This window comes from Schistocerca gregaria, chromosome X (assembly GCF_023897955.1).
Source record: "Schistocerca gregaria isolate iqSchGreg1 chromosome X, iqSchGreg1.2, whole genome shotgun sequence".
NCBI lineage: Eukaryota > Metazoa > Arthropoda > Insecta > Orthoptera > Acrididae > Schistocerca > Schistocerca gregaria.
The window spans coordinates 370915780-370927954 of NC_064931.1; the positions used below are offsets into that span (position 1 = coordinate 370915780).

A 12175-nucleotide genomic window follows, 5' to 3' on the forward strand; every position below is an offset into this window, starting at 1 on the left:
ACACTAGAACGCGTGTTGAAACAGAGAAGATGAGAGAGAAACAGAGCAGAAGAGAACGAAGAGAAGAAGAGAGAAGAAGACATCTAGACGCAGTGGTGGAAACAGAGAACGAGAGAGAGAACAGAGAAGAGAGAGAGAAACAGAGAAGAGAGAGAGAAACAGAGAAGAGAGAGAAACAGAGAAGAGAGAGAGAAACAGAGAAGAGAGAGAGAAACAAGAGAAGAGAGAGAGAAACAGAGAAGAGAGAGAGAAACAGAGAAGAGAGAGAGAAACAGAGAAGAGAGAGAGAAACAGAGAAGAGAGAGAGAAACAGAGAAGAGGAGAGAGAAACAGAGAAGAGAGAGAGAAACAGAGAAGAGAGAGAGAAACAGAGAAGAGAGAGAGAAACAGAGAAGAGAGAGAGAAACAGAGAAGAGAGAGAGAAACAGAGAAGAGAGAGAGAAACAGAGAAGAGAGAGAGAAACAGAGAAGAGGAGAGAAACAGAGAAGAGAGAGAGAAACAGAGAAGAGAGAGAGAAACAGAGAAGAGAGAGAGAAACAGAGAAGAGAGAGAGAAACAGAGAAGAGAGAGAGAAACAGAGAAGAGAGAGAGAAACAGAGAAGAGAGAGAGAAACAGAGAAGAGAGAGAGAAACAGAGAAGAGAGAGAGAAACAGAGAAGAGAGAGAGAAACAGAGAAGAGAGAGAGAAACAGAGAAGAGAGAGAGAAACAGAGAAGAGAGAGAGAAACAGAGAAGAGAGAGAGAAACAGAGAAGAGAGAGAGAAACAGAGAAGAGAGAGAGAAACAGAGAAGAGAGAGAGAAACAGAGAAGAGAGAGAGAAACAGAGAAGAGAGAGAGAAACAGAGAAGAGAGAGAGAAACAGAGAAGAGAGAGAGAAACAGAGAAGAGAGAGAGAAACAGAGAAGAGAGAGAGAAACAGAGAAGAGAGAGAGAAACAGAGAAGAGAGAGAGAAACAGAGAAGAGAGAGAGAGAGAGAAACAGAGAAGAGAGAAGAGAGAGAGAAACAGAGAAGAGAGAAGAGAGAGAGAAACAGAGAAGAGAGAAGAGAGAGAGAAACAGAGAAGAGAGAAGAGAGAGAGAAACAGAGAAGAGAGAAGAGAGAGAGAAACAGAGAAGAGAGAAGAGAGAGAGAAACAGAGAAGAGAGAAGAGAGAGAGAAACAGAGAAGAGAGAAGAGAGAGAGAAACAGAGAAGAGAGAAGAGAGAGAGAAACAGAGAAGAGAGAAGAGAGAGAGAAACAGAGAAGAGAGAAGAGAGAGAGAAACAGAGAAGAGAGAAGAGAGAGAGAAACAGAGAAGAGAGAAGAGAGAGAGAAACAGAGAAGAGAGAAGAGAGAGAGAAACAGAGAAGAGAGAAGAGAGAGAGAAACAGAGAAGAGAGAAGAGAGAGAGAAACAGAGAAGAGAGAAGAGAGAGAGAAACAGAGAAGAGAGAAGAGAGAGAGAAACAGAGAAGAGAGAAGAGAGAGAGAAACAGAGAAGAGAGAAGAGAGAGAGAAACAGAGAAGAGAGAAGAGAGAGAGAAACAGAGAAGAGAGAAGAGAGAGAGAAACAGAGAAGAGAGAAGAGAGAGAGAAACAGAGAAGAGAGAAGAGAGAGAGAAACAGAGAAGAGAGAAGAGAGAGAGAAACAGAGAAGAGAGAAGAGAGAGAGAAACAGAGAAGAGAGAAGAGAGAGAGAAACAGAGAAGAGAGAAGAGAGAGAGAAACAGAGAAGAGAGAAGAGAGAGAGAAACAGAGAAGAGAGAAGAGAGAGAGAAACAGAGAAGAGAGAAGAGAGAGAGAAACAGAGAAGAGAGAAGAGAGAGAGAAACAGAGAAGAGAGAAGAGAGAGAGAAACAGAGAAGAGAGAAGAGAGAGAGAAACAGAGAAGAGAGAAGAGAGAGAGAAACAGAGAAGAGAGAAGAGAGAGAGAAACAGAGAAGAGAGAAGAGAGAGAGAAACAGAGAAGAGAGAAGAGAGAGAGAAACAGAGAAGAGAGAAGAGAGAGAGAAACAGAGAAGAGAGAAGAGAGAGAGAAACAGAGAAGAGAGAAGAGAGAGAGAAACAGAGAAGAGAGAAGAGAGAGAGAAACAGAGAAGAGAGAAGAGAGAGAGAAACAGAGAAGAGAGAAGAGAGAGAGAAACAGAGAAGAGAGAAGAGAGAGAGAAACAGAGAAGAGAGAAGAGAGAGAGAAACAGAGAAGAGAGAAGAGAGAGAGAAACAGAGAAGAGAGAAGAGAGAGAGAAACAGAGAAGAGAGAAGAGAGAGAGAAACAGAGAAGAGAGAAGAGAGAGAGAAACAGAGAAGAGAGAAGAGAGAGAGAAACAGAGAAGAGAGAAGAGAGAGAGAAACAGAGAAGAGAGAAGAGAGAGAGAAACAGAGAAGAGAGAAGAGAGAGAGAAACAGAGAAGAGAGAAGAGAGAGAGAAACAGAGAAGAGAGAAGAGAGAGAGAAACAGAGAAGAGAGAAGAGAGAGAGAAACAGAGAAGAGAGAAGAGAGAGAGAAACAGAGAAGAGAGAAGAGAGAGAGAAACAGAGAAGAGAGAAGAGAGAGAGAAACAGAGAAGAGAGAAGAGAGAGAGAAACAGAGAAGAGAGAAGAGAGAGAGAAACAGAGAAGAGAGAAGAGAGAGAGAAACAGAGAAGAGAGAAGAGAGAGAGAAACAGAGAAGAGAGAAGAGAGAGAGAAACAGAGAAGAGAGAAGAGAGAGAGAAACAGAGAAGAGAGAAGAGAGAGAGAAACAGAGAAGAGAGAAGAGAGAGAGAAACAGAGAAGAGAGAAGAGAGAGAGAAACAGAGAAGAGAGAAGAGAGAGAGAAACAGAGAAGAGAGAAGAGAGAGAGAAACAGAGAAGAGAGAAGAGAGAGAGAAACAGAGAAGAGAGAAGAGAGAGAGAAACAGAGAAGAGAGAAGAGAGAGAGAAACAGAGAAGAGAGAAGAGAGAGAGAAACAGAGAAGAGAGAAGAGAGAGAGAAACAGAGAAGAGAGAAGAGAGAGAGAAACAGAGAAGAGAGAAGAGAGAGAGAAACAGAGAAGAGAGAAGAGAGAGAGAAACAGAGAAGAGAGAAGAGAGAGAGAAACAGAGAAGAGAGAAGAGAGAGAGAAACAGAGAAGAGAGAAGAGAGAGAGAAACAGAGAAGAGAGAAGAGAGAGAGAAACAGAGAAGAGAGAAGAGAGAGAGAAACAGAGAAGAGAGAGAGAAACAGAGAAGAGAGAGAGAAACAGAGAAGAGAGAGAGAAACAGAGAAGAGAGAGAGAAACAGAGAAGAGAGAGAGAAACAGAGAAGAGAGAGAGAAACAGAGAAGAGAGAGAGAAACAGAGAAGAGAGAGAGAAACAGAGAAGAGAGAGAGAAACAGAGAAGAGAGAGAGAAACAGAGAAGAGAGAGAGAAACAGAGAAGAGAGAGAGAAACAGAGAAGAGAGAGAGAAACAGAGAAGAGAGAGAGAAACAGAGAAGAGAGAGAGAAACAGAGAAGAGAGAGAGAAACAGAGAAGAGAGAGAGAAACAGAGAAGAGAGAGAGAAACAGAGAAGAGAGAGAGAAACAGAGAAGAGAGAGAGAAACAGAGAAGAGAGAGAGAAACAGAGAAGAGAGAGAGAAACAGAGAAGAGAGAGAGAAACAGAGAAGAGAGAGAGAAACAGAGAAGAGAGAGAGAAACAGAGAAGAGAGAGAGAAACAGAGAAGAGAGAGAGAAACAGAGAAGAGAGAGAGAAACAGAGAAGAGAGAGAGAAACAGAGAAGAGAGAGAGAAACAGAGAAGAGAGAGAGAAACAGAGAAGAGAGAGAGAAACAGAGAAGAGAGAGAGAAACAGAGAAGAGAGAGAGAAACAGAGAAGAGAGAGAGAAACAGAGAAGAGAGAGAGAAACAGAGAAGAGAGAGAGAAACAGAGAAGAGAGAGAGAAACAGAGAAGAGAGAGAGAAACAGAGAAGAGAGAGAGAAACAGAGAAGAGAGAGAGAAACAGAGAAGAGAGAGAGAAACAGAGAAGAGAGAGAGAAACAGAGAAGAGAGAGAGAAACAGAGAAGAGAGAGAGAAACAGAGAAGAGAGAGAGAAACAGAGAAGAGAGAGAGAAACAGAGAAGAGAGAGAGAAACAGAGAAGAGAGAGAGAAACAGAGAAGAGAGAGAGAAACAGAGAAGAGAGAGAGAAACAGAGAAGAGAGAGAGAAACAGAGAAGAGAGAGAGAAACAGAGAAGAGAGAGAGAAACAGAGAAGAGAGAGAGAAACAGAGAAGAGAGAGAGAAACAGAGAAGAGAGAGAGAAACAGAGAAGAGAGAGAGAAACAGAGAAGAGAGAGAGAAACAGAGAAGAGAGAGAGAAACAGAGAAGAGAGAGAGAAACAGAGAAGAGAGAGAGAAACAGAGAAGAGAGAGAGAAACAGAGAAGAGAGAGAGAAACAGAGAAGAGAGAGAGAAACAGAGAAGAGAGAGAGAAACAGAGAAGAGAGAGAGAAACAGAGAAGAGAGAGAGAAACAGAGAAGAGAGAGAGAAACAGAGAAGAGAGAGAGAAACAGAGAAGAGAGAGAGAAACAGAGAAGAGAGAGAGAAACAGAGAAGAGAGAGAGAAACAGAGAAGAGAGAGAGAAACAGAGAAGAGAGAGAGAAACAGAGAAGAGAGAGAGAAACAGAGAAGAGAGAGAGAAACAGAGAAGAGAGAGAGAAACAGAGAAGAGAGAGAGAAACAGAGAAGAGAGAGAGAAACAGAGAAGAGAGAGAGAAACAGAGAAGAGAGAGAGAAACAGAGAAGAGAGAGAGAAACAGAGAAGAGAGAGAGAAACAGAGAAGAGAGAGAGAAACAGAGAAGAGAGAGAGAAACAGAGAAGAGAGAGAGAAACAGAGAAGAGAGAGAGAAACAGAGAAGAGAGAGAGAAACAGAGAAGAGAGAGAGAAACAGAGAAGAGAGAGAGAAACAGAGAAGAGAGAGAGAAACAGAGAAGAGAGAGAGAAACAGAGAAGAGAGAGAGAAACAGAGAAGAGAGAGAGAAACAGAGATGAGAGAGAGAAACAGAGATGAGAGAGAGAAACAGAGATGAGAGAGAGAAACAGAGATGAGAGAGAGAAACAGAGATGAGAGAGAGAAACAGAGATGAGAGAGAGAAACAGAGATGAGAGAGAGAAACAGAGATGAGAGAGAGAAACAGAGATGAGAGAGAGAAACAGAGATGAGAGAGAGAAACAGAGATGAGAGAGAGAAACAGAGATGAGAGAGAGAAACAGAGATGAGAGAGAGAAACAGAGATGAGAGAGAGAAACAGAGATGAGAGAGAGAAACAGAGATGAGAGAGAGAAACAGAGATGAGAGAGAGAAACAGAGATGAGAGAGAGAAACAGAGATGAGAGAGAGAAACAGAGATGAGAGAGAGAAACAGAGATGAGAGAGAGAAACAGAGATGAGAGAGAGAAACAGAGATGAGAGAGAGAAACAGAGATGAGAGAGAGAAACAGAGATGAGAGAGAGAAACAGAGATGAGAGAGAGAAACAGAGATGAGAGAGAGAAACAGAGATGAGAGAGAGAAACAGAGATGAGAGAGAGAAACAGAGATGAGAGAGAGAAACAGAGATGAGAGAGAGAAACAGAGATGAGAGAGAGAAACAGAGATGAGAGAGAGAAACAGAGATGAGAGAGAGAAACAGAGATGAGAGAGAGAAACAGAGATGAGAGAGAGAAACAGAGATGAGAGAGAGAGACAGAGATGAGAGAGAGAGACAGAGATGAGAGAGAGAGAAACAGAGATGAGAGAGAGAGACAGAGATGAGAGAGAGAGACAGAGATGAGAGAGAGAGACAGAGATGAGAGAGAGAGACAGAGATGAGAGAGAGAGACAGAGATGAGAGAGAGAGACAGAGATGAGAGAGAGAGACAGAGATGAGAGAGAGAGAGACAGAGATGAGAGAGAGAGAGACAGAGATGAGAGAGAGAGACAGAGATGAGAGAGAGAGACAGAGATGAGAGAGAGAGACAGAGATGAGAGAGAGAGACAGAGATGAGAGAGAGAGACAGAGATGAGAGAGAGAGACAGAGATGAGAGAGAGAGACAGAGATGAGAGAGAGAGACAGAGATGAGAGAGAGAGAGACAGAGATGAGAGAGAGAGACAGAGATGAGAGAGAGAGAGACAGAGATGAGAGAGAGAGAGACAGAGATGAGAGAGAGAGACAGAGATGAGAGAGAGAGAGACAGAGATGAGAGAGAGAGAGACAGAGATGAGAGAGAGAGAGACAGAGATGAGAGAGAGAGAGACAGAGATGAGAGAGAGAGACAGAGATGAGAGAGAGAGACAGAGATGAGAGAGAGAGACAGAGATGAGAGAGAGAGACAGAGATGAGAGAGAGAGACAGAGATGAGAGAGAGAGACAGAGATGAGAGAGAGAGACAGAGATGAGAGAGAGAGACAGAGATGAGAGAGAGAGACAGAGATGAGAGAGAGAGACAGAGATGAGAGAGAGAGACAGAGATGAGAGAGAGAGACAGAGATGAGAGAGAGAGACAGAGATGAGAGAGAGAGACAGAGATGAGAGAGAGAGACAGAGATGAGAGAGAGAGACAGAGATGAGAGAGAGAGACAGAGATGAGAGAGAGAGACAGAGATGAGAGAGAGAGACAGAGATGAGAGAGAGAGACAGAGATGAGAGAGAGAGACAGAGATGAGAGAGAGAGACAGAGATGAGAGAGAGAGACAGAGATGAGAGAGAGAGACAGAGATGAGAGAGAGAGACAGAGATGAGAGAGAGAGACAGAGATGAGAGAGAGAGACAGAGATGAGAGAGAGAGACAGAGATGAGAGAGAGAGACAGAGATGAGAGAGAGAGACAGAGATGAGAGAGAGAGACAGAGATGAGAGAGAGAGACAGAGATGAGAGAGAGAGACAGAGATGAGAGAGAGAGACAGAGATGAGAGAGAGAGACAGAGATGAGAGAGAGAGACAGAGATGAGAGAGAGAGACAGAGATGAGAGAGAAAGAGAGATGAGAGAGAAAGAGAGATGAGAGAGAAAGAGAGATGAGAGAGAAAGAGAGATGAGAGAGAAAGAGAGATGAGAGAGAAAGAGAGATGAGAGAGAAAGAGAGATGAGAGAGAAAGAGAGATGAGAGAGAAAGAGAGATGAGAGAGAAAGAGAGATGAGAGAGAAAGAGAGATGAGAGAGAAAGAGAGATGAGAGAGAAAGAGAGATGAGAGAGAAAGAGAGATGAGAGAGAAAGAGAGATGAGAGAGAAAGAGAGATGAGAGAGAAAGAGAGATGAGAGAGAAAGAGAGATGAGAGAGAAAGAGAGATGAGAGAGAAAGAGAGATGAGAGAAAGAGAGATGAGAGAAAGAGAGATGAGAGAAAGAGAGATGAGAGAAAGAGAGATGAGAGAAAGAGAGATGAGAGAAAGAGAGATGAGAGAAAGAGAGATGAGAGAAAGAGAGATGAGAGAAAGAGAGATGAGAGAAAGAGAGATGAGAGAAAGAGAGATGAGAGAAAGAGAGATGAGAGAAAGAGAGATGAGAGAAAGAGAGATGAGAGAAAGAGAGATGAGAGAAAGAGAGATGAGAGAAAGAGAGATGAGAGTCTGCCAGTATGAAAGCAGGTCCGTTGGTGGTGGAATGAAGTGATGATAACGTTAGTAGCTGGTGCTCATTTGTCAGTCATAGTCCTTCGAACATCTGCTTGGAAGTAGTGAGCTAGCACCTATAATACTGATCTCACTCTCACCTTGCGTAGCATCGGTGATGCGGCCAAACTATCGGGTTTGACGTTTGCAGCAGACCAAATGGTTGAATACATGGAGACCACCACCCTTTTATGCAACAATAATGGTCGCCTTGATTAAATTTTTCGGTAACTTAAATGTTTTTGATATCTGCTTTATTGGCTAGCACTTGTGGTTCCTCCCCACACTGAATAACTTCTTAGATATGCAGTAAAATTTGGCTGAACACCTTATCAATTAAGTTCATGGCTTCCTTGAGAAAGATAGACGCCACTCCATCGATCGCGAACTAAATGACATTGACACTCTCCATGGTATAGTTTAGGATGCATCTATAGCGTTGTAAGCTCTTTGTACCTCTAAGAATTAAGTTCAAGAGCATTACAGAAATGTATCCAACATGAAATATGATTTTTTTAAAAACTTAATACAGTATCACTATTTTGACCTTATTATTAACTATTTAGGTTATTTGTTATGAGAGAAATATCAACTAGACGTTTGCGAATTAATGTAACTTTAGTACGTGCTTACCGCCGAGGACTTCGCTGGGACCTGCTTGGGCAGGTTAGGTTCCATGAGCAGTTCCTGCAGGGGTGACGAGTATCTTTCTGGGCTATGCCTCTCTTTGCCATTGGTTACTACAGTGAGGGCGAGGCTCTGAAACAGTAATAATAACGTTTTGTAAAACGAATTAAAGGCCTGAATGAAAATACTGCACGTAATGGTGGTATATGCACTGAAATTAAAAATGATCGTCTGACTATGGAACACAGTATATTGAGAATAGTTACATATTTATAACAAAGGAGGTGGCTTACAAAACACTCGTTCGATCTATACTTGAGTATTGTTCATCAGTGTGGGATCCGTACCAGGCTGGGTTGACAGAAGAGAGAAAATCCAAAGAAAAGCATCGCGTTTCGTCACGGTTATTTGGTAAGCGTGATAGCGTTATGGAGATGTTTAGCAAACTCAAGTGGCAGACTCTGGAAGAGGCGATCTGCATCGCAGTGTAGCTTGCTGTCCAGGTTTAGAGAGGGTGCGTTTCTGGATGAGGTATCTAATGTATTGCTTCCCCCTACTTATACCTCCCGAGGAGACCACGAATGTAAAATTAGAGAGATTCGAGTGCGCACGGAGGCTTTCCGGCAGTCGTTCTTCCCGCGAACCATACGCGACTGGAACAGGAAAGAGATAATGACAGTGGCACGTAAAATGCCCTCCGCCACACACCGTTGGGTGGCTTGCGGAGTATGAATGTAGATGTAATCGTCGAACTGTGGAGGCAGATGGGAGAAATAATCGCCATCGAAGATGTAAAAGACTTAAGACCACTTTAGCCTGACCTTTGTAGACAGTATGGCACTGCTACATGAGAATGAGGATGAGGATGCAAGAATTTTACAGATCTGACAGTTTTCAGAAGTTGTGGCTGAATAGGATTCAGAGACAGCTGCAGTCGTTTGATCTGTGTCTAACGAAGACATGAATTTAAATAACTTACTTTCATTCAAATAGGAGTATGGAAAGAGCTGTTACAGAATGGTGAGAGTATACTTTCATTGTAATCGAGTATATTATTTCACTGTCATAAGCAATATTTTAAACAATCGTTTTTGTTAAGTTTGCTTGCACCCTGGGTATGCAACAATTATTTTACGAATAGAGTTGTATTCAGCCAACGAAATTGTATACCATTACCCATGAGAACTGCAAACCCTGTTACCTTGTTGCCTGTATGAAACTTCCTTTCTACGACAGCAAACGTGCTGCATGCCGACAGTGTTGATTAAGAGCTGACAGGTGAGCCGTGCCGTTCCCATTACTGGAACGCCATTTATATTTAACGAGACGTACGGAAGACACATTGAAATGGGGGAGAGAGCGCCAGCTGACAATAGTTTACGTCCCGTACTGGTCCCATAATCAAGATTTTAATTATTTTTGTTAAAATTAGTGCAATTCTTGGAGAAAGGCTACAATTAGTAGTTATGAAGTAATAAATTATCTAACTGTAGCTCCGGATACACGGTATTTTCAGTCTGCAGTATAGGCCTACTTTACGAGTGGTTTCAAAAGGTAGACATTATTGTGTGTTTGATTTAGATAAAGGAGAGAAATCTGCGGAAATATTTTTGCGCCCTGTTCTTCACTACACTGCTTTTGACAAGGTGAGCTACCGAATTTGTTGTTCTTGTAAATGAAAACCAGGCTTGCGTGAAACTGTGGTGAAAACTCATTTTGGATTAATGTATCGAGAGTGTGATCAAGAGCTATCATCATCTTTCAACTTATCATTTACTATGCTTAAACCCTGTCGTAAAATTAAGTGGAAGAACTCCATTTAAAGCAACGTTTATGTAGTTCATTAACGTAAGGAAGTGGAAAAACGTGAGCCTGACGGGCCGCATTGCAACACCACTTGTTTGAATCTACTTAAAGACTAAAATGCAGTCTCGTAAGTTAGTTTTTCTTTGCGAAGTTCGTGATGTATGTTTGCAACCAGGTCATTGTATATGTTTCACTCTGGTACTGAGAGCAGAAAGTACGTTATACTTAAATATAAATTCGTTTACTGCTACAAGTGAAATGAACAGACTACCTATCTAAAGTCTGTCCATTCAGGACTGGTGACCGGTATTATGAGGTTGTATAACTGATTTTCAAGGGGAAAGTTCTGTAATTGAATTAGTATCCGTTCCTGGCTTAATGGTAAATACTCCACTGTGCTTTACAGGAAAACAATTATCTAAACACTAACTAAACGTAAGATGTGAAGCGTATACTTTATTTCCGGATACGACGACCTCTAGTTTTCCACTAAACGCCCCGGAAGAAATATGACAGTCCGTTTAATATGTTAGAAGGTAGAAACGCGCTGAACATTTGTTGGAGTCCAGTTTACTTTAGAACACAAAGTTTCCAGAATGGGATTTTCACTCGGCAGCGAAGCGTGCGCTGATATGAAACTTCCTGGCAGAATAAAACTGCGTGCCAAACCGAGGCTAACTCAGGACCTTTGTCTGCCCACAGCTATCTTAGCACGAATCACGCTCCGTAATCTCAGCTTTATCTCCGCCAGTACCATAGCACTATCGCGGAAGACCAAGGTCTCGAGTCCGCGTTTCAGTCTAGCACACTGTTTTAATCTCCCAGGAAGTTTCAGTGTTTGAGAAGTTTTTTCTATTTTCGAGTCCTCAACTGCGATCAGCCACTCGTAATGAAAGACGAGAAGGGGTAACACTACATTTACGAATACTGTTGAGTGTGAAGGATCGTTATATACTAAAGCAGTTACGCTTCACCTTAAACGGTCGAAACGAATGAAATATATTAATAGTAACCGAAGTTTTAGCATCTTAAGCACGTAAAACCGAAGATCAGTACATAGAAATTAATGTTCCACAGAATATAATGCTAAAAACGATCTCACTGTCCAAGCGATTTACATCTTACTATCCAGATCGCACATGATTTTGGAGAGAAGCAGCTGAGCTGTATTACAATGAACGTGACCGATGTAGTGATTTTATTCTGTCAGTCTAAACTAACAGGTAGCTAACACACCGATGTCCAACATTAAAAAACAAACGAAAATTTTTCAAGTTTGCATTTATCTTTTCACAAAACAGTCCAGATGATACTAAAGTAGAAACAATGAAGAATACGGAACAAACCACTGCAACCTGCAACACGCCTAACGGTAGACAAAAACTTTCTTAGTTTTTTTCCCAATTTAATGGATTTGCACTAGCATTCAGACAACTTCTGAATGTGTTCAGTATGGGGTGTGACCACCTGTGCCAGCAACACCCTCCTGACAACGACGAAGCAAGCTGTGAATGATTATCTCGTTGAAGCCATGACGACCACTGTTCCCACAGAGTTCCTCGCAGGCCTTTGAAAATGACTGTTGGATGCCGATGTAATACAAACCGTCTAACCAGTACGTCCCAGACCTGTCCTATGGGATTCAAATATCGAGATCGATCAGGCCTTCCCTTGCATGCAATATCTTCCGCTTCCAAGGAAACATCAGCAACCCGTGCCCTATGAGGTCGAGCATTATCGTCCATCAATACGGAGTATGAGCCCACAGCACCTCGCAACGGTCAGACATGAGGACCCAAGATCTCTTCACGATACCTGAGAGCAATGAAACCGTGCCGATTCATCCATACAGTTTCATGTAGGTGTTCGAGCGGTCAACATAATCCATGTCAACGCCATTAGGGATCCTCCTCGATACCGCTCTCTTTCCTCAGTGTTTGGGTCCCGAAATCGTGTTCCTAGCTCCCTCCAGATGCGAATCAGTCAAGAATCACTTATCGGGACTTATCCGTGAAAAGAAGATTGGCCACTGATCGTCTACCCAGGTGGTATGTTGACGACTCCACTTAAGACGTTCCTTTCTGTAAAGACACGTCAGAGCTACACATACAACATGTCTCCGACAATAATTGTCACTGTGCCGAAGCATTCTGTACACCGTTTG

The 12175-nt window shown here is 42.5% G+C and overlaps 1 protein-coding gene across 1 annotated transcript in view; it reads right to left on the bottom strand.

Moving 5' to 3' along the window:
- LOC126298374 (uncharacterized) overlaps positions 1-12175 on the bottom strand; it is a gene marked incomplete in the record, with an annotated part of 141431 nt that overhangs the window by 32459 nt on the left and 96797 nt on the right. Inside the window, 1 exon segment of the mRNA XM_049989680.1 lies at positions 8212-8337. Within this exon segment, the coding sequence (XP_049845637.1) occupies positions 8212-8337 (126 nt within the window).